The sequence below is a fragment of the Myotis yumanensis genome, unplaced genomic scaffold, assembly GCF_028538775.1.
Source record: "Myotis yumanensis isolate MYYU_CA2020_CCGP unplaced genomic scaffold, mMyoYum1.0.hap1 SCAF_2, whole genome shotgun sequence".
NCBI classification, from domain to species: Eukaryota; Metazoa; Chordata; class Mammalia; order Chiroptera; family Vespertilionidae; genus Myotis; species Myotis yumanensis.
Window position 1 is genome coordinate 172257467 of NW_027223753.1, and position 23303 is coordinate 172280769.

General features: G+C 39.0%; 1 protein-coding gene across 1 annotated transcript in view; it reads right to left on the reverse strand.

Moving 5' to 3' along the window:
• Positions 1-457: 457 nt before the first annotated feature.
• Positions 458-23303, reverse strand: part of LOC139002226 (kininogen-1-like) — a 32530-nt gene continuing 9684 nt past the window's right edge. The window contains exons 4-10 of the mRNA XM_070403605.1: positions 20710-20882; positions 19479-19586; positions 9467-9551; positions 8420-8592; positions 2241-2348; positions 2037-2123; positions 458-688 (exon numbers count right to left, since the gene is read on the reverse strand). Coding sequence (XP_070259706.1) covers positions 608-688; positions 2037-2123; positions 2241-2348; positions 8420-8592; positions 9467-9551; positions 19479-19586; positions 20710-20882 — 815 coding nt within the window. The 3' untranslated portion in view covers positions 458-607. The remainder of the gene's footprint in view (positions 689-2036; positions 2124-2240; positions 2349-8419; positions 8593-9466; positions 9552-19478; positions 19587-20709; positions 20883-23303) is intronic.

Sequence of the window (23303 nt, forward strand, 5' to 3'; positions counted from 1 at the left end):
ATTATTTGAACCAGAAAGATAATTTTAAATTTTCTTTAAACTTTTTTGAGGTTTGATATTCTTTGTTAGTGAAAAGTTGGTAAGCATCCTCTTAACAAAGAATATTTTTTGTTTTCTTTTTTGGTAATTATCCAGATCTTAAAAAAAGGAAAAAGCAAAACAAATCACTCTTAACTTTGAGCTGGAAATCAGGAGAGAGAGAGGAAACAAAAAAAAGAAGAGAGAGGAAGGTAGAGAGATTCCTTAGATTTCTGATGGAAACATCACCCACAAACCCTTGATTTAGGGCCATGATGAGGTCCTGGTGGTAGGGAAGGCCCACTTAAGGGATCCTCACCTTTTCCAGAGTTGCACTATGAGACTCCATGGTAGAGTGTGCTCTCTGATCAACTGGACATTGCTGCAGGATGGGTGTGGCTGAAAGCAGACTACTGTGAATGAACCAGGAGTGAGAACATTAAGATTAAACTTTATTTCACCCAGAAACAGAATGATAAAATGGCATTCTTCTCCATTGACATTCTATCCCATCTTCTTGTCCTTCCATTCAGGGCTGCTGACAGGTTGCTGGGGCTATTGTGCCAGGCATGGAGATTTTGCCCACTGGTCAAGAGGCCACACTCTCAGATGTTGGCTGTGCCCCTGCCTCCCGAGGTGGGCCCTTGTACACACAGGGCCTTAGTTGCTTCTGTAAGTATAGTACAATTTTGTTAATATGGTGTTATCATTCAACAAGAGAAGAGTGAAGCAACCAGTTGTCAAGAGGAGACTTTTTCCTGACATCATTGGTTCTTTATTGAAAAGTACAGATAATATTTGAAATGGAATAAAAACTCAGAGGCACAAATGCATCTGATAACTTGGAGTAGCAGTGGCACATGCCTCCACAAGCAACTGTAGGTGTTTAAAGCCCTATCTTGTTTACTTAGGCAGAACACAGCAAGGATTATGAAGTGGGTGCTTCCTTCATATTAGAAGCAATTAAAGACAATCATATTGTCTTTTTTTTTGGGTAAAAATCAGTGCTCTTTAATGTCATAGCCAGGTATTAAATGCTATGTTAATATTGAAGAAAGGATGAGAATGAATATCTTTTTCTCTTTTGATTGATTTTATAATGTGTGGCTATTTTTTAATAATACTCCTCTAAACTAGAGAGGTTTTCCTTCATCTGGAAAAATTGGGAGGTTGAACTTCATAATAAAGTGGCACATTATTTATTAATTGATACTAATTCTATTAGCACAATTGCAGTTTTCATACCAAAAGACCAGAAATGGCTTTTTGGGCTGAATATATATGCAGCATATGCCCACAATTACTTTGTTGGGCTGAAACATATTAGGTCATGTTCACAAGCTTGAAACACAGCCTTTATATAATGTCTGTGTTAGACCACATATATACCTATACAGGGCACCTGCCTCAGAGAGTTGTCAAGAGAAAAGTATGTGTGAAGCCCTCAGTACAGGGCCTGGGACAGAGGAAGCACGTGATCATCTTATTATCCATTCCAGGATCTCAGCATCTTTGCAATTTTTAGTGTCTCATCCTTGGCAATGGGAAAAGTCTTACTTACCTCCAAAGGTTCTCTTAAGAATTGGAAAAGATGATAGAAACTAATGCTTCTCACACTTGAATGTGGCTATGAAACCCTGGGGACCATGTTAAAATGCAGATTTGGATTCAGTCGATGTGGAGTGGGGTCTGAGATCTGTATTTCTCCCAAGTCCCTTGGATGGAGGCAGATGCCAGTGAAGCATCTTAGGCACATTTAAAGCTGGAGAGCTAGTATTGGCTCTGCAAGGCAGGGGCTGCCCTTCATTAAGAGAGAGCCTCCTGAAGGATGGGACACTGACAAAGGGTGAGAAGTGATTAGGGAACTGACTGTTGTCTTCCTTTCTAGACATAAAAAAGAGAGGTCAGCACAGAAATGTGAGAGTTCTCTCCATTCTAAAAAGATAGTCCCCCAATTCATTTAAATAGTGGTTCATTTCAAATCCCAAATAGTACTTTGCAGAATGAGTAAATCATACCTTTCCTGGTGATAGACATTTCGTAGTAGATTCAATTATATTCTCCCAAGGTCTCTCATAAACATCAGCAGTGCATCTTAGAATTTCCTATCCGTGTAAACAAAAGCCAAAAGAGAGAACCGTGTTATTCATGAAAAACTTAAACAAGTATAAAATATCAAGTAGATATACAGAGAATAAGTAGAGAGTTGCATGACTACTCACTCCAAGTTTATTGATCTCACAATTTTCAGTCAACTCTTTATTACTTTCCTTGGAACATGTGGTTTCCCTGGCCGTGAAGTCAATAAAATATCTTGATCCAGCCACCACCTGGAAAATTAATTAGCACAAAGTAGAACCTTCATTAATATTATAAAATAAATGATATATTTTGACCTAAGGGATCTTAGGGGAGAATATTAAAGTTCTAATTATACACTGATCAAATGAGAGGTATACAAATAAAAGTACAAATGTTTGACAACTAAACCTTTAGTTTGTATGCATGTGTAAAATATTTGGCTGCGGTTTGGTTTACAATTTTTATATTTATACTTTTCTGAGTTTCATTATTCAACAACATTCAAGTGCTCAAGTTGTAATAGAATCTAAGAAGAGTAGGAAGAAAAACTTAAACATTTTCTTTAAGTATGGTTTATTGTCTTTCCAAGTGTTGAATGAGAGAAATACCAAGTTAGTGTCACTACAGAAATTGTGGGTTAAATTTTATGTGATTAGGAAAATTCTTTGGATTTTGTAGTTTGCCTCTCTTAATTGTTTTATATTAAGAAACCATTTTAATCTCTATCAATAGTTTTTTATATGAATTTTTAAAGAGAGAGGAAGGAAGAGGGAGAGAGAGAAACACCCATCATTTGCCTCCTGCATGCCCCATACTTGGGATCAAGCCCACAACCTGGGCATGTGCCCTTACTAGGAATTGAATCCACAAACTTTTGGCGCTCAGTAGGATGTTCAACCATCTGAGCCACACTGGCCAGTGATCTAAGCAACAGTTTTAATCTTTATACAATACTGTGTCCACAATGAATATTTTGTGGCCCAATTAATTTATTTTTTATATAAAAGAGGCACTCATTATTTATTTAAAAAATTAAACTCATGCTTTTTAAAATATACTGCCTTCAATAAAATTGCACATATGGCTTTTAAAAGTCATTTCAAAATGCCATATCTTACATCTCTTACACTTAAAAAATATACTTGGTAAAAATGACTTTAAATTGTATGTTAAAAAGTTAGTTGATATGGCCCAATTTCTAGTTCAAGTTATTCAGCACTTAATTCTAGGATCTAAGTGTGTGTGTGTGTGTGTGTGTGTGTTTGTAAAAGAACACATGAATATATCAGTTGACCTGGAGAGATGACTATTATTTTTAAAAATGAAGTTCCAGCCCTGGTTGGTATGGCTCAGTTCATTGAGTGTCATCCCATGCACCAAAGGGTCCTGAATTTGATTCTCAGTCAGGGCACATTCCAGAGTTGCAGGTTAAATCCCCAGGTTGGGGGGGGAGGGTCCTTGAGGGGGGTGGGGGGCGGGGGGGGGAGGCATGCAGGAGACAGCGGATTCATGGTTCTCTCTCCTTCTCCCTTCTTCTCTCTCTAAAGTCAATAAAAGCATATTAAAAAATAAAATAAATGAAATTACAGGGTAATAGTAGAATGTCGTTTGAAAAAGCAAACCACAGCTGTCTTCCCTATCTCTGTGTTTTTTAAAAGCATGGAAAACATGTGGTGGGAGGAAGAGAACAGAAGAACAGAGTCATAGGAGGAGCTAAGCTCCCCTCTACTTTTTCTGGCATTGATCTGCTGGGTAAACATGGTTACATTTTTTTAAAAAAAATATACTTTATTGATTTTTTACAGAGAGGAAAGGAGAGAGATAGAGAGTTTGAAACATCGATGAGAGAGAAACATCGATCAGCTGCCTCCTGCACACCCCCTTACTGGGGATGTGCCCGCAACCCAGGTACATGCCCTTGATCAGAATCGAACCCGGGACCTTTCAGTCTGCAGGCCAACGCTCTATCCACTGAGCCAAACCGGTTTCGGCAACATGGTTACATTTTTAAGAAAAATTTGATACCTAACTTTTAAGACTCCAGGTGTAGGTGTAAATGGGGAGCAAGGTTCTAAGAGGGTTATAGGGTCTATATTTTGGTGATCATAAGTTTTCTTGCTCATTTTAGAATATATCTTAATCCAATTTTCTGTAACAATAATGTTGATCAAAGTAATGTTGCCTAAGAAACTGGACAATATGTGACACAACCACAACTGATGGCTCAACTCTATTCAGGGTCAAGAAGAAGGAATTAAATAGATGTAAATCCTCCATTTGAAGACCTCAGGATGGCATCTATGTTGCTGTTATTATCAGGTGTCATTCTTATCAAAAGTCTTCCCTGCTCAAACCCATCCTGCTCAACCTTTGTTATTAAAGTAGAGATAACCATATAGCAAAATAAATTCCAAATGTATTAAAAATGTAAATTAAAGAAATAAACTCAAAATATATAAATATGTATCCATCAGTCTCAAGACATAGAAGGCCTTTTTTAGGTGAAAAGTAGAGGAAGAAAACCTAAATGAAGAAAAAAATGTCTAAATTAGTTCAGACAGAAAGGACAACTGATTCTCAAAATTCACAGCAAGCAAAATAAAAAAATAAAAGCTTGGATAAACATGGTATAAGATTAATATTCTTATGCATGGAAAGCCCAACATGAAAAAATGAACAAAAGACTTGAACAAGTATTTAAGAAAAGAAGTGATGACTATCTTCATTAATAAACAAAAATAAAAAACAACAATGCAACAGCATTGTTAATCTTCCATATGTTGGCAAAGATAAAAAACAGAGGTGATACCTGGTATTGGCTACATGTGGGAAGCATGCAGCCTCAGTCACTGTTGGTAGGAATAGAACTCAAAGCAAGATGATCAAGGTCCTAGAGCCAGGTGGTATGAATGTAAATCGGCATAATTGCAAATAGTTTGGCAATTTGGCAATTTGCATCAGAAGTCTTAGACATACTATACATACGCTTTGACATCTCTAGTACTTTGTTAAAGGAAAACTTCCTGAATGTGCACACACAGATCCTTGAAGTATATTCATCTGAGCAAAGACAGGGAGGAACATGGACAACAGTGGGGACAGTGGCGGCAGAGGCAGGGAAAAATAAACAGTCTGTGACAGAAATCACATCATTCACATGAGCAAATGGGGAATTTAAGAAACATTTGGCACCTGAAACCAGCTTGAAATGGACATGCATCCAAATAGGACTAAATATGCAGAGCCAAGGCAAGACCAAATCTGTAAATTAAATCTTTGGCAAAAATTGCTCATTTGGCAAATTCATCACATGGTAAATGGATTTTGAGTAACTCGGCTGCTTCCAGCAGGGCTTCCTTGAATAATCATGTCAGACCAGCCAAATTGTTCTCTTTAAATGTAAAAACCAGTAAAGATTCATCTTTCATAAGTAAGTTTGAGATTCTCACCATATTTCAAATTGACTTGGTAAGTGAAGGAATGTCAGTTCCCTTCAATTAACAGCATTACCTACTGTTGTTCCCCTAGCATTCTCAGCATAAACAAAACATACCACGCTAGAATATTGATTCATTAATTTACAGAGAACTATAAGTACTATGAAGACTAGATAGTCATGTATAAAATGAGTGGTTCTCTCCTGACAGCAAACCTCTGATATGCAATATATGGTGAAGTAGAGGGTATTCCTGCATCAAGAATAAGGGAGATTCACAAGAAAGCAGAAATATGAATTGAGAAGAAAAGCTGACAAACACAAGAATAGCACTGGGGGGTATGGGTGGGTAAGAGGTCAACCAAAGGACTTGTATGCATGCCTATATGCATAACCCATGGACACAGATACTAGAGAGGTGAGGGCATGTGCTAGGGGTGGGAAGGGCAGGGGAGAGATCAATGGAGAAAAAAGGAGACATATGAAATACTTTAAAAATAAATAATTAAAAAAGGATATATGCACCCCTATGTTCAAAGTAGCACAATTTATAAAAGCTAAGATTTAGAAACAGCCTATGTGCCCATCAGCAGATGAGTGACTTAAAAAATAGTGGTACATCTACACAATGGAATACTATGCTGCTGTAAAAAAGAAGGAACTCTTAACATTTGCAACAGTATGGATGGACCCAGAGAGCATTATGCTAAGCAAAAGAAGCCAGTTGGAGAAAGATAAATATCACATGATCTCACTCATTTGTGGAATATAATGAACAACATAAACTAATGAACAAAAATAGATTCAGAGACACAGATGCATCGAACAGATCATTTAACCTCAGAGGGAAAGCTGGGGACTGGAGGGTAAGAGATCAATCAAAGGACCTGTATGAATGCATATAAGCATAACCAATGGACAAAGATTATAGGGGGGTGAGGGAACGGCCTGGGAGAGGTTAATGGGGGAAAAGGAGTCACATGTAATACTTTAGACAATAAAGAATTTAAATTAAAAAAAAGAATACAATGATTGGTGAACCATGTGAGTATACCACTAACATGGGTCAATTGCCTGTGAAATGAGGGAGAAAGGTTGTGGTGTCAGGGGCAGGAATAAGTGTCTGAGTAGGAAAGAGAGCAAAGTGTCAGTTTTGACTTACTTTAATACCATTTGGTTAGGTTTCCCCTGCAGTAGAGAAACTAATACAGGAAATTAGAAGATGAAAGTAAACAGCCCAATGTGCCATCACCTAAAGCCACCACTGTGAATAGTTGGAGGCATTTGTTTCCTTTCAGTATTGTTTTCTGTACTTTTTATAACACACCTGGCAACAGCATGTATAGTCAATTTTATGGCCTCTTTTTTTCCCACTGCATATTTTAACACAAGGCATTTGCTACATCAAAAACTCCTCACAAAGGTGCTTTAAAATTGCTCCATGATACTCTATTTTAAGGATATGCCAGACATTATTTGATCATTTCTATATTATTGATCAGTTTTGACAGTTTACCATTTTGTCTTTTATAGTTAAATCTGCAATGAGTATCATTGTCTATAAGACTCTATTTTAAATTTCTAGAAATTCAATTACTGAGCCAAAAGTATGAATTGTTATAATTGAAGTACCCTTCCCCCCATCAGATTATGTTGGTTTGCTGAAACAGTTTGGTTCTATTTTGTTCACATTTAGGGAGGCCAGTTTTGAGGTTTATAATAGGAATCTGTCCATGAGTAGATTACTCAGATGCTGTTAGAGTTGGAAGAAATTTGGGCTCTTCTCACCCAGCTCCTCATTTTACAGATGGGGCACAAGACTGAGTGAGTGTGAATGACGGCCCGGGGTTACCCAGGACATGAGGCTGAGGCTCTGGTAGAACTGGGTCTTCTGACCCCCAGACTACGATGTTTCTTATCTATTGACAGGGCATGGAAGGAAAGATGAAGCCATAGCAGTGGTTCTCAACCTTCCTAATGCCACGACCCTTTAATACAGTTCCTCATGTTGTGGTGACTACCAACCATAAAATTATTTTTGTTGCTACTTCATAACTGTAATTTTGCTACTGTTATGAATTGTAATGTAAATATCTGATATGCAGGATGTATTTTCATTGTTACAAATTGAACATAATTAAAGCATAGTGATTAATCACAAAAACAATATGTAATTATATGTGTGTTTTCCGATGGTCTTAGGCAACCCCTGTGAAAGGGTCTTTTGACCCCCAAAGGGGTGGCGACCCACAGCTTGGCGACCCACAGGTTGAGAACCACTGTCCTAGAGGGTGCATTTGTGGGCTGGAAGGACATGTAGGCAAGGGGGAAGTGACATGGAGGTGAGAATGTGAAGAGAGTCTGGGTGATGATAGACTGACATGTGGCTGATCCCAAGGCACTAAGTGATGCTACAACAAGGAACAACTCTAGAAAGGCAGAGAATAAGAGTAGCTTTTCCTTGCCCTACATTTTATTAATTATATAATAGTTGCTAGACTTTATATAACACTAAAGTTTGAGAAGATAAAGTATTTACATATATCTCTTTTTGTGTTCCATTTATTTGTGCATTCACTGGTTGCTTCTTGCATGTGCCCTGACCAGGGATCGAACCTGCAACCTTGGCATATAGGGATAATGTTCTAAACAACTGAGAACCTGGCCAAGGCTTATTTGAGTCTCACCCAGTCCTTTGCAGACAGAAAATGGAATATTCTAAATGACTTGTCCAAGATCACACAGAAAGCATGTAGTGAGGTTGAGACTTGACATTCAATTCCTTTTACCAGGTATACTATTTCCCAACCAAGATCAGTGGCAATATTAGTAAGCAGTTTGCACATACACTATATCACTATCTTTGTAGCTTAATTTACATACCTGTGATGTTGCTCTGTGCACAATTTCAATCTTGAAATAGAAAGTTGCATTATTCTCTGCATTAAGCTTTGTAATGGAATGATTCAGAGCCTTCTTCATATCTGTACTGTCGACAGGTATCTCTGAGGGGCAGCCACGGCAACCTCTGCGAGATGGTGATAGAAAATCCTCCTCTGAAAAAGGAAGCAGGTTTTAAGTCAGTGTGTGTACTGAAAGAGCAGTCTAGCCTAGGACCTCTCCTGCAACAATGGCCAGCACTCATTTATATGGGCCCATGTGCAGCCTAAAGGCCAGTAGTGAATGGGTAGAAGTTGACTGTATGACCTTCACCTTACTGCCTGCCCTCTTTTCCTCTCCTCAGAGTCAAGGGCATTTAGGGAAACCTTCCATCAGAAGGTGTTAGTTAGTTCACCTTCAATATCAATGTGCTGCACTGTTCCTAACTTTTTTGCATTTTTGAAAGAAAGTGTAAAATAGCAACGCTCAATTTAAAGGAATGATTCTCTAGTGGGAAAATTTTAAGTTCTCTGATTCTGGTGAACAGGGAGCTTCAATGATGCTTCTCACCGTGGAATATGCAAATATCTTCCAAGTATGTGAAAAGCCAACTCTTGGTATAAGAAACACTGGCTTGACCATAAACTTGCACTATCTCACTCCTCCCCACCCCATTATAACGTGCAGGAGAAAAAAGTATTTAATTGAAAGAACTTATTCTGAGTGATTAAATGGGAGATACAGCTTTCCCAATTTATAACACCTGAGGTAGTGACATCTTATAGACAAGGAAGACCAGCTGACATTGCATGTGGAGATCAGCTTTGCCCAAAGAGCATAATCCTTTCCTACTGTCACCATATTTCCTCTGGCCACTTGCAGAGCAGTCCCAGCTGCATCATCTATAGCACAGCACAGCAGAAATGGGGTACAGCTGTAAGTGTTGTTGATTGTATCATGGGACCTAAAGCACAATTCCTATAAAAAGACCAAGCCAGTTGTCTGGGATCAACATGTACTACTAGAGCACAAACATGTATTATCGCATACCTGGTAAAATCTGACACTTCTGTGAGAAGGAAGCAATTCTTAGCTGAGGATCCATGTATGCGTGATCGGTACATTCACTGGTATTCTAGTTTTTCAAAAGTAAATAAGTTAAAAAGGTTTTTAAGAACTTTTAAAGTAAACAATTAGTAGCATTAAATATAGGATGTTGATTTTACATAGAAAACAAAAGAAACCTAACCTCATTGCAAAAGAGAGAATAAGAAACAATTAGGTATTAACATCAACAACAATAAATGTATTTACACAAACACATCAAATAAGATGACAAGAATACTTAGCATAGAAATAATAATCATATAGCCAGCCAGCATGGCTCAGTGGTTGAGCATCAACCTATGGACCAGGAGGTTATGGTTTGATTCCTGGTCAGGGCATATGGCCAGATTGCAGGCTTGATCCGTAGTGTGGGGTGTGCAGGAGGCAGCTGATCAATGGTTCTTTCACTCATCAATGTTTCTATCTCTCTTGCTTTTTTCCTTCCTCCTTGAAGTCAATAAAAATATATTTAAGAAATAATATATTTGAATGGGTAACATTTCTTTTAGAAAAACAAAGAATTCAGGACCAGCCCATGTAGTTCAGTGGTTGAGTGTCCACCCAGGAACCAAGAGGTCATGTTTAGATCCCTGGTCAGGGCACATGCCTGGGTTGTGGGCTGAATCCCCAGAGTGGGATGTGCAGAATGCAGCTGATCAATGATATTCCTCTCTCATTGATATTTCTCTCTCTCTCTCACTCTCCCATCCTTTCTTTCTAAAAATCAATAAAAACATTTTTAAAAAGACAAAGGCAAAGACTTCTGTATTAAGTTAAAAACAAAATTAATGTATTACATTTTTCAAGAATAATATCTTGTAATATAAAAGATAAAGGTAGATTAAACATAATGAATGATCAAAACTATATGAAGCAAATATAAACAGAAAAAGGATCTAGAGTATTATTAATATTGGACAAAGTAAACTTCAAGGTAACAAAAAACTCAAGATGGTAGTAAAGAAGATAATTTTATTTTTATAAAGATATAGTCTAGAAGCATGGAGTTAAAATACATAAAGCAGGAATTAGATATATATGTGTAGAAATAGATTAAAATAATGGTGGTGGAGAAATTTTATGTAGTTATAGTTATAAATTTAAGATAGAACAAATGGATAATAAATAAATAAAATAATAAAAATATATTTAGGTGGTATTTTCATTTGATCCATATGACTTAAATGATATTTTTATAAGTATGATATAGATATTTTTAATTGCTTTCACATTACATTACAAGAAAGGGTCAATAAACTTCCAAATTGAATCAATACAGGTCATGTGCTTTGACTTCAGCACCAAAAGAAAAAAATTCCTAAAAATATATTTAAACAAATAAACAAGAAACTAACTACTTCCTTTTCTCACCTCCAAACAACATAGATGTTTTATAGATGAATAATTTTTAAAATTAAAGAAACATTTGGTCCTTGCTATGTAAACTGTTTCTGAACATAGAATATAGTGGCAAACTACCCAAGTCAAAAAAATAGTGGCTAACCACGTAACTAAAAAATAGAAGGCAGCAGGGAAAGTAGAGGAGCAAATATGACATGGACTGACTCTATAAAAGAAGCCAAAGAAATGAGTCTACAGGTGCTCAGCAGAGCTGTTGAGGTCAAGACAGTGTGGCCAACACTCTTTCATAGGGTCACCAGGAGTCAGAGCTGACTCAACTGCATGTAACACATACCCAATTCATTCCAGAAAACTTCTAGAGGCCCAGTGCATGAAAATTTGTGCACTCAGAGGGTTCCCTCAGCCCGGCTTGCATCCTCTAGCAGTTTGGTACCCCTCAGTGGATGTCCACCTGCTGGCTTAGGCCCACTCTCTAAGGGAATGGGCCTAAGCTGGCAGTCAGACATCCTCTGGCAGCCCAGGAACCCTTGGGGCAGCGGTTCTCAACTTGTGGGTCTCGATTCCTGTGGGGGTTGAACGACCCTTTCAAAGGGGTCACCTAAGACCATTCTGCATATCAGGTATTTACATTATGATTCATAACAGTAGCAACATTACAGTTATGAAGTAGAAACGAAAATAATTTTATGGTTGGGTCACAACATGAGGAACTGTATTTAAAGGGCCAGAAGGTTGAGAACCACTGCCTTGAGGGATGTCTGACTAATGGCTTAGGCCTGCTATCCAGTGAGAGCAGGCCTTAGCCATTAGTTGAGCATCCTTAGCACTGCTGCAGAAGTGGGAGAGGCTCCCACCACTGCAGCTACCCTATAGCTGGCTTCTGGATGAGCGGAGCTCCTTCTGTGGAAATGCACTGACCACAAGGGGGCAGCTCCTGTGTTGAGCGTCTGCCCCTTGGTGGACAGTGTGCATCATAGCAACTGGTCGTATTGCTGTTAGTGTCAATTTGCATATTGCCTTTTTATTATGTAGGATAATCTGGATACCAAAACCTGAAAAAATAGAGTGCACACACAACCACACCCAGAAAACTGTCAAACCTCTTTCACTTATAAAGAGGTACACTTCTTGAACTAAAAATAAAATCTAAATGCATATTTAAAGAATGACTAACTCTAGAGTTTATGAATCTAGAGGTTACTATTAGAAAACTTGTCAAAACAAAATAACAGATTAAATTAGAAATACATAACATGATATTTCAAAACATATTTAAAGCATTTGCTAAATTCTAACACAAATTTCTTTTTTTTCTTAAATTAAAAAAAATTGTTGGGGTGACATTGGTTAATTATATAGGTTTCAAGTGTACAATTCTGTAATACATCACCTGTATATTGTATTGAGTGTTTACTACCCAAAGTCAAGTCTCCTTCTGTCATCACTTGTCCCCCATTTATCTTCTTCTACTTTCCCCATCCCCTTTCTCTCTGGTAATCTGTGTCTGTGAGTTTTTGGTGTTTTTTTTTGTTTTTTGTTTAATTCTTTCATCTTTCTCACCTAACCCCACTCTAGTCTCTAGTTTCCCCTCTGACAGCTGTCAGTGTGTTCTCTGTGTCCATGAGTCTGTTAATGCCAATATCTTATTTAAAAACAAAACAAACTTCTTTAAAATCAGGAATGTAAGGATGCTTCTTTAATATGACAAGAATGCCTACCTGGAACCCATAGCAAATATTATAAATAACAAAATTGTAGAGGCTTTCCTAATAAAATCAGGAATGAAACATAAAGATGTGTGGAATATCTCTGGAAGTTTGGTCAATTCATTGAGACATAGAACAAAACATAAGCATCGGAAAATAGGTGATAAAACAATATCTTATTTTAAACCTAGAATAATCAAAAGAATGAGTACAAAGCTGTTAGAGTTAATCAGAGCTCACTCTCTGAATATAAGGTAAATATGTCTAAATTGATCCATTTATATAAAAATAACATTAAAAAGAATAAAGTAAAATGAAAAACAAAATGTAATTTTTCAGAGCAATAACTAAAAGGAAACAAACAAACAAAAAAACACCCCGACAACACCTAGAAATAACTTTAGTGAGCAAAGTTCTGGATATATAAATAAAATCACACAACTTTTAGAAGTTTAAAATAAAACTTGACTAAGTATAGATGTATGCCAAAAAAAATATATATATACATCAATTCTTCTTAAGTTAATTTAAATACATTTTTATTGATTTCAGGGAGGAAGGGAGAGGGAGAGAGATAGAAACACCAATGATGAGAGAGACTCATTGAATTGGCTGCCTCCTGCACACCCCCTACTGGGGATCGAGGCCACAACCTGAGCATGTGCCCTTGACCTGAATCGAATCCCAAACCTGTCAGTCCACAGTCCAATGCTGTATCCACTGAGGCAAACTGGCCAGGGTTCCTTTAATTGATTTAGAAATGTTATGTAATTCCAATCTATATGACAACGTAAGTTTTTCTTACAAACTTATTTTAAGGTTGGTTTTAAAGTTATAAATACTAGAATAATAAATCACAAATTTAAACCTACTGTTAAAACATGGCAATGCAAATATAGAGAACAGGTTTTTCATAAGAAACTATTATGGAATTAAGGTTGTCACAAATTTATGTATAAAGAAAAAATGTTGAGATATCTGGTTATCTTCTTGAAAAAAAGCCTCAATTTAGAAACTTCAAAAGATACATTAAAATTAATTCCAGGTGGGTTCAAATGCTCTATTTACTGACAAACTAGGGAAAAAAGATGACTACTGAGCGAATGGTGGAAGAATTCAAAATGAACATGTTAGTAGATTTGGTCACCAATAAGCAAAATCTATTGGTAAGTCAGAATACCATAATGAAACTAAAAAATGAGCAACTAAGAAAATATGACAAAATCCTGATACCTTTAATATACAAATACTCTTTCAAATCATTAAGGTTTACCCCAAAGAGAAATGGACAAAGGATATGGAAAACAATTCATAAGTTCAATCCATAAATTTCTAACAAATTTCTATTTATGAAAATAAGAATATATACCAAATACAGAAATAGTCTTATTCTCAAGAATTTTTGGTGAGTTATTAATGATAATAAAAATGGAAATAATTCAAATGTCTAACTATAGGAAAGTAATTAAAACAACAAGCTATCATATCTTTAATAGGATATTATACAGCTATTTAAAAGAAAGTTTATCAAGAATTTTAGAATTGTAGGAAAATTCTTAGGTGAAAAAAATGCAGCATGAAAGCCTGGCTGGCATGTCTCAGTGGTTGAGCATTGACCTATGAAACAGGAGGTCACTGTTTGATTCCTGGTCAGGGCACATGCCTGGGTTATGGGCTTGATCTTCAGTGTAGGGTGTGCAATGTTTCTCTCTCTCTCTCCCTCTTCCTTCCTCTCTGAAATCAATAAAAATATTTTTTAAATGCAGCATGTAAAATAATGACAATTATTAACAGAAAAAAAAAAATCAGCAAATTGTCTATATCTCCTTAACCTCCCCAACCCCAAAAAAGATAAGAGGGAAATACACTAAGATATCTTTGGGTATTTGGGTATGTGGTTTAATATTATTATTGTTTTCTATGTTTTTTTATTGCCTTCTGCATGGGACATGTTTATTTCCAATACGGAGATTATATATATATATATATATATATATATATATATATATCCTATCTAATAAAAGAGAAATATGGTAATTAGCCGTACAACCGCTACCCTTCCCATTGGCTAATCACTGAGATATGCAAATTAACTGCCAACCAAGTTGGCGGCCGGCAGCCAGGCAGCTGACGCGAACAGGGAGGCTTGCTTGCTCCAGTGACGGAGGAAGCCAGGTTCCCCGCCTGCCTTGCCGGCCTATCAGCTGCTCCCTAAGAAACATTGTAACAAATATAGAAGCTAAACAAACCCCCAGAAACCTGCTTTCAGTCAGCCAGGATCTCAGAGCTGGAGTCGCAACAAAGTTTCAAATACAGAAGGTAAACAAAGGCCAGAAACCTGCTTTTAGCAGCCAAGGCCTCATAGCTGGAGCCGAGCCTCAGAGCTATAGCTGGCCCAGAATTAAAAAAAAAAAAAGGAAAAAAGGACAGATTGGGAGCTTCAGTCACCCGCCAGCCTGAAAACGGCCCTCAGCCCCTCATCCAGACTGGCCAGGCACCCCAGTGGGTACCCTCACCCTGAAGGGGGTGTGACCAGATGCAAACAGTCATCATCCTCTCATCCAGGCTGGCCAGGCACCCCAGTGGGGACCCCCACCCTGAACCAGGACACCCTTCAGGGCAAACCAGCCGGCCCCCACCCATGCACCAGGCCTCTATCCTATATAGTAAAAGGGTAATATGCCTCCCGGCACCGGGATCAGCGTGACAGGGGGCAGTGCCCAACCCCCTGATCACCCTGTGGCTCTGTGTGTGACAGGGTGTGGCGCCCCAACTCTCCCCCCCTCCACGGGCCCTGTTCTGTGTGTGACGGCATAGACCCATAACCTCCCCATTGGCCCTGCCCTGAGTGTGACAGTGGTGGTGCCCCAACCCCCTGATCTGCCCTGCTCTGTGTGTGACAGGGGGCGGTGCCCCAACTCCCCTATTGGCCCTACTCTGTGAGTGACAGGGGGCAGCACCCCAACCCCCTGATCGGCCCCACTCTGTGGGTGACAGCGGGTGGTGCCACAACCTCCCTATTGACCCTGCGTGACTAGGGGTGGCATTGCAACCTCCCGATCCACCCTGCTCTGTGCATGACAGGGGGTGGTGCCCCATCTCCCCAATTGGCCCTGCTCTGAGCCCAACCAGGGGCTGTACCTAGGGATTGGGCCTGCCCTCTGCCACCCGGGAGCAGGCCTAAGCCAGCAGGTCATTATCTCCCGAGGGGTCCCAGAATGTGAGAGGGCACAGGCCAGGCTGAGGGACCCCCTCTCCTCCCACCCCCCGTGTGCACAAATTTTTGTGCACCGGGCCTCTAGTATATATATAATAAAAAATGTCATAGCTGTTAAAGATACAAGGAATACCACACTTATAATACCTTAATTTTGGATGAGGAGATGGATACTGGAAGTAGCTCTGAGGTTCTCAATTCTATTAGCATATTTGATTCACCGAGAAGCTTTTAGGTCATTCTGACTCTAGAGACCCACCCCAGACCTAATCAGAATGCCTGGGGAATGGCCTAGGAGAGGTTATTTTTAAAGCTGGCAATGTGATTCTAATATGCAGTATGGCCCAAGAACTATTTATGAAACTCTTTAATCAGTGCTTTTCCAACCTTAAAGTGCAAATGACTCACCTGAGAATCTTGTTAACATGCAGATTCAGTAGGTGTGGGTGGAACTCAAGATTTGGCTTTTCTAACAAGCTCCCTGGTGATGCTGATGCTGCTGGTTCAGGGACCAACTTGGAATGGCAAGGCCTTCAGTCTTACCAGTTGTAGGCAAGAGAATTCATGTATATTTTGTGTCCTTTAATTATTGTAACAACGCTGTGAGACAGGTGCTGTTATTCCTCACCATTTTACAGATGAGGAAGTGGAAGCTCAGGAAGTTATACCAGAAATCTGATTGGATTTGTGACTCCAATCAGCCCTGCATCTGTGTGTGTTGCAAAGAGGGAACTAAATTAAGGCCTTACAAACAGATGCAGGGAGATTAAAGCCAGATAACATTGAAGCCTATATAACCTCAAATGGCTAACTAAAGAACATAAGAAACAGAAGGTGTTAATAGATGCTTTAAAGGCCAGATGACTAAAAATAACAAAGTTAAATAGGAGCTAGAGCATACATTTTTGTTGTCTCACTCTCTCTCTCTCTCTCTCTCTCTCTCCCTTTTAACTATTTTTTTAATTATGGTAAAATATATGTAACATAAAGTTTGCCATTTCCACCATTTTTAAGTATATAACTCAGTGATATTAATTTTATTATTTAACTATCACCGCTATTTCCAGTAGTTTTCATCACCCTAAACCCGTGGTTGGCAAACTGCGGCCCCTTGAGTGTGGGCGTGCACGTACAGTGGGATTGAAACTTCGTGGCCACACTCAAGGGGCCAAAGAGCTGCATTTGGCTCAGGAGCCGCAGTTTGCCGACCACTGCCCTTAAACACAAATTCTGTACCCATTAAGCAATCAATACCCACTTTCCCTCCCTCTAGCCCTTAGAAAACTCAAATGTACTTTTGTTTCTATGCATGTGTTAGATATTTCATACAAGTGGAATCATACAATACTTGTCTTTTTATGTCTGGCTTCTTTCACTTAGCATAATGTTTTCAAGGTTCATCTAAGTTGTAGATTGTGGCAGATTTCATTTCTCTCCATGGCTAAAGAACATTCCATTGTTTTATATATACATCACATTTTGTTTTTCCACGCATCTGTTGATGGACACTTGTGTTGTTTACACTTTTTGGCTATTGTGAATAATGTTGCACCGAATCCTGGCATGTAAGTATCTGTTTGACTCCCTGTTTTTTAATTCTTTTGGGTACATACCTAGGAGTGCAATTGCTGTGTCATATGGTAAGTCTATGTGTAACTTCTTGAGGAACTACCAAAGTGTTTTCCACAGTGGCTGCACCATTTTACATTCTCATCAGCAATGGACAAAGGTTTCAATTTTTCCACGTCCTCCCCAATACTAGTTATTTTCTAATTTTTAAAAAATTATAGCCATCTTTTAGGTGTGAAATGGCATCTCATTGTGGCTTGTTTTACACTCCCCCTCCCTCGGTAGCTAATTATATTGAGCATCTTTTCATGTGTCTAATGACTGTTTGCATATCTTCTTTAGAGAAATGTTTATTTTAAAGTCCGTTGCCTATTTGAAAATTAGGTTGATTGTCTTTTTGTTGTTGCATTATAGGAGCTATTTACATATTGCATATTTAATTCTTATCAGATATATGATGCAAATAATTTCTCCCATTTTCTGGGTTGTCTTTTCACTCTCTTAGTAGTATCCTTTTAACTTTTCTCCCAATTATGAAATAAATACATGCTTGATTAGAAACATTGGTAAGTACTAAAGAGTTCCAAAAAGTATAAGGAATCAAAACTGAAAGTTCCAACTGAAAGTTAACTATGTTTTATATTTTTGCATATTTTTTTTCATCACTTAATATTTTTTTATGAGTTTGCTTGAGGCAAACTGACAACATATGACAGGGAGCAAGACCTCAAATGCTCCCCTCCATCACTTTTTTGTTGTTGTTAATCCTCACCTGAAGATATTTTTCCATTGACTTTAGAGAGAGTGGCAGAGAAAGGGAAAGACAGAGAGAAACATCGATATGAGAGGAACACATCATGGATAGAGTATTGGGCTGTGGACTGAAAGGTCGCAGGTTCAATTCTGGTCAAGGGCATGTACCTTGGTTGCAGGTACATCCCCAGTAGGAGGTGTGCAGGAAGCAGCTGATCGATGTTTCTCTCTAATCAATGTTTCTAACTCTCTATCCGTCTCCCTTCCTCTCTATAAAAATCAATAAAATATATTTTAAAAAAAGAATAAAAGCACATCAATAGGTTGCCTCCTGCATGTACTGTGAACCAGGGCCTGGTCTGTGCTGGGAGAAGCTTGCAAAAGAGTAATATGCCCTTGACCATAATAGAACCTGGGTCCCTTTGGTCCTCAGTCCAACGCTCTGTCTGCTGAACCAAACTAGCCAGGGCCCCTCCATCACATTTGATATTTTACATTTACTTTATATATTTAAATGAATATGTATCTATAATTTTATATATATTTTAACTTCCCATATTATAACCATTTTACTAAATCACTAAAAATCTGTAAACATACTTTTAATGGCTGCATATATTCTACTGTGTGGACATACTGTAACTTATTTAAACATTCCCTAATGTTGAAAACATTTCCAACATATTAATAATAATGCTGAAATTAATATCTTACTCTCTGGGTTCCTCATTTTCTTCCCACATAATAGAATTGTAGAAGTAGAATAACAGACTAAAGGGCTTGAAGCAATCCCTTGCTTAAAATAGTTTTCTGCTAAAATGCAAATATCCCTGGGATGGTCATTGTGCCTTAGGCATCTGCACATGCACTAACTACTGCCACCTTGTGATCCTCTCTTGTAACATAATTTTGGTTCTGATAAAGTGATGGAGGCTCAGGATATCTTATTAAAAATAAAGAAAGGGGAGGGGATGGGAGAAAATAAGCAAAGGCAAGTTTGAAGTTAAGGAGTGTCCTGCGCAGGGCTCAGGAGCACCGGGAAGGACCTTAAGCAGGTGGGAAGAAAGGGAGACAGGAAAGTGTGAAGACATGAACAGACAAACTTGACATGGCATCCTTTTATCTCAAGCCCCAGTTATACCTGTGAATGTTTATTGCCAGATGTACAGATCTTTGACCAGGTAGGTAAGGCAGCTTGACTAGTGACATGGAGAATGTGGCTGTGAGTTCATGCATGTCATCTAAAATATAAGTGGCCAAGTCTTCCTATGTGGCTGAGTATTCCCACACCTGTAAATACAGGACACCAAATGCTAATAACAATATAATTCGAGTTTTGCCTACTTACACCATTGGAAAGGGGCTTGCAGTCTTCGGTTAAGAATGTAAAATTCTCCTTGGAACAATTAGTTTGCTGAATTAAGTAAGTAACTTCATAGTTCCATCCAGACACCACCTGAAACAATGTTGAATTGAAGAGTTAAAGGGCAGTTTAAACATTATTCACTGTGTTATGAGGAACTTAGAATACTGCCTGGCTCATTGCAAGTACTCAAAAATATAAACTCTTAGTACTAGGCAAAAGTCATGACTGAATAAACATTGAGCACTTTATGATTCTCACACTCCTCAACACACACACACACACACACACACACACACACATTCACATCTGAAAATAAAAAGCAATATATACATGAGAGTTACTGTATTTTCTTAAGAAAAAACTAGCAACATTTCCTCTGCCAGGCAACAGAAAAATAACGTCCCTTTGAATTTTGTGAAATATTAATAATACTCTTCTAGGTGGTTAAAAACACTTTGGAGCTAGAATGGCCTTTGCTGATAAGTTCTCAGGTTCTGAGACAGACAGGCAGTAAGCTTTGTGCTGCTTTATCTTGGGCTGGTCCCACCCCGATTGCTGGCTATGAACATAATTGAGTAGAACATGCATCTTGTATGAAAGGAAGTTGGATGATCTATTAAAAGCAGGGAATGTTACTGACTAGAGTAAGTCCCTCATAATTAGACACTGAAATACAAGGAACCCAGTCAACTGTCAGTAAAGACTTAGTGAACTGGATCAATGAAAAGGCCAGATTTCCAAGTATTTACTTTCTTTTAATGATATGAAAACTATAATTTAGAGAGTGCTCAGAAAGCTGTGCCAACTGTTTGGGTTCCATTTCATATTTTGGAGCCATGTTTGACTTATGCTGGCTAAGTGATAATGTACTTTTCTTAAAACCTTAAGGCTAGAATGATCTTTTCATCTCACCATCTCTAAGAAAAACATGTATTTCTGCCTACCCATCATTAAAACCAACCTCAGAGCCAGGGGTCTTATTAGGCACACTTTTGCCCTTTATATATTGTAGTATCCCAATCACTTTGACTCAAGAAAAAACGCTTTACCTCCTTTGCCAGTCAGATGAGGACATAAAAGAGCTCCCTCACCACCAGTCATGGAATCATAGGTTTCCTATTGACCAATGGTTTACTTTAGGTTATGAAACCCTAAACATAAAGATCCAACAAAGTTTAACAATACTGTGAGAAATGGAAACTAAAGCACAAACCTGTCTCTGTGCCCTTTCTACATCTTCAAGAGCAAAGAGGTGGGAATGACCAGTGTGGTTGTTAAAATGTTCAATGGCATGTCTCAGAACAGGGTCGAAGTCAGCGGGTACAGTCCCTATGGTGTACATGCAGCCATGGCAGTCATACTGGGAGGTCACCACAGGGCCCTTGGCTTGACAAAGAGAGAGTAGACAAAAGGGCAGTGTTAATTAGCAAAACCCACATTCAGATACTTTGTCTTAAATAAGTAAGATAATTTTGAAGACCCCGGTAAACAAACTTTCTAGTACATTCTGGTATGTATTAGAAAAAGAGAACACAGGACTGCTTTTTGTCAGGAGAAAAAAACCTACCATTGACTTAGGAACATCTTATGTGCATACTATTGTGCATAATTATTTTAAATTTATTTAGAAATCATTGTAAATTACAGAAATAATACATTAATTTATCATCTTATAAAAAAGTAAAACAGTACAGATATAGAATTATTTATTTTTCAGTGTTAGTTAAAGCTCCTTGAAGCCTCATTCAGGATATAATATGTTTTGTATGAATTCATTTCAACAAACATGTAGATATTTTGCTCCTTCCGTAATATGTCAGGTGCTGAGCGAGACTGTGTGGTTACGTTAACTTGTTAGTAGTGGTCATTGTGGTGTGTTGGGGAGCACAAGAGACTTGGTTGGAAGGAAGACATTCTGATAAAAGGGAAGTGTGTGGAAGGCCGCCTGCCCTGTTTATCTGAATTCCGACTTAAGGGAGACATAGGGGAGTGTCAAAATCGGCGCCCCTAATTATTTTCTGACCTTTTCAAACAAGTCTGATTACATACAGACCCTAGGTGTTTACTGGAATCCTTATGCTTAATCCCTGGATGCCCTTGAATAGATGACAATGTAAACACCTGTGTCCTCCCAAGATTACTCACCCTACTGATTCTATCTAAAGATAAAAACTGCAATAAAAGGCTAACAAGGCAGACAATTGAGGCTGCTCTGGCTGCTAAAGCCAGGAGCCCCTTAGCCTTCTCTTTCATAGTCATACTGTGTCTGAGTAATCTGTTCATCCATCATTCAGGGGCTGCTGGGCAGACTGGGCAGTAGTGAAGGTATTGAGCAAAGTGGAGTGGGAGAGACAGAACTGCAGGTGGATATTTCAAAATAATTCGGCAAGAGCTCGGGAAGGAAGGAATTTAGAGTGAGCTCAAGAAAGACTTTCATGAGGAGAAGAGGCCTGAGTTAAGAAGGGTGTAAAGTGGTCAAGGTCAACTGGACAACATAAAGTGTGAGCCTGAGAAGAAGGAACAGAGGGAGGAATGGCTCTCAAGAAAGCAGGATGAATCAGGGGCAGCGTGTGGGATGCGGTGTATACTTTTTATTGTGGCTAAAATCAGGAGACAGGCACTGGCTATTGTGGTCTGGACAATTAATAGAGAGTCCTCTGGATGGAGAAACCAAGATGGCGGCGTAGGTAAACACCTGAAATTGCTGCCTCGCACAGCCACTTCAAAAATACAACTAAAAGACAAAACGGACATCATCAAGAACCACATGAGGCTGGATGAGTGGAAATTCTACAACTAGAAAAATAGAGAAAAGCACACTGAGACTCAGAGGAGGTGCGGAAGTAAAGTGCAGAGGTACCGAGGCATGAGCGGAAAGGGCTGGCAACTGAGGACACGGCTATCTTTTTCAATCGAGAGGGAGGCACAATCTCCTGACTGCTCTGAATGCCAGTTCCTGGCGAGTCTCTGGGGACCCAGACTCATATGGGGAGAAACTGGACTGTCTGGCATTGGGTAGAACTCGAGGGCGGTTTTCTCTCAGAGGTGCTTGCAGCAATTACCCTGGAAGAGTGAGAACCATGGCCCCTTAGGGCAGGGCTGAAGATCAGCAATAGCTGTTTGGTCTGCCCTGTTGATTCCCTGAGACCCCGTCCCACCCAAGTTGTGCACAGAGGCTTTTGCATATGAATGACCTGGCCCTTTGCAATCTAAAATTACCTAACTAACTTCAGCTGGGTCAGAGAGACCCAGAACATCCAAAAAAAGGCCCAAGGCCCCACAGCAGCTTGCATTGCTTCACAACTGGGCCTCATCTGGGCACCTCCAAACTCCAAACAAAGAAGAGGAATCTGCAGATCTCTCTTTAGCTCCTGCTGGGTAACCTCAGGCAGAGGCTAAATTAGCACCTCCTTAGAGATCCAAGAGCCAGTGTACCCAGTGGTCAGAGTAGACCATCCATATTACAACTCCTCAGATCCATAAGGGACACACTCAGGGGGCAGACTCAGTGAGCACCAAGCCCCACTGAAGCAAGCCTTGCCCCAGAAGGGTGTCTCCAGCACAGAAGTTCTCCCACTGTAGACACAGCTGAGTCTCACAGCCAATTGACCTGGAGGTCAATTCCTCCCAGTGATCCCTACAACAAGAATGTGCACAAAGGCTTAACTACAACAAGAATGTGCACAAAGCCCACAAAGGGGTGCACCAAGAGTGTCCACCTCAGGTAATTGGGGAGGCTGAGCCACTGGACCCTATAGGACACCTAGCACACAGAGTCCCTCTACCAACACAGGGAAGCAGCCAAAA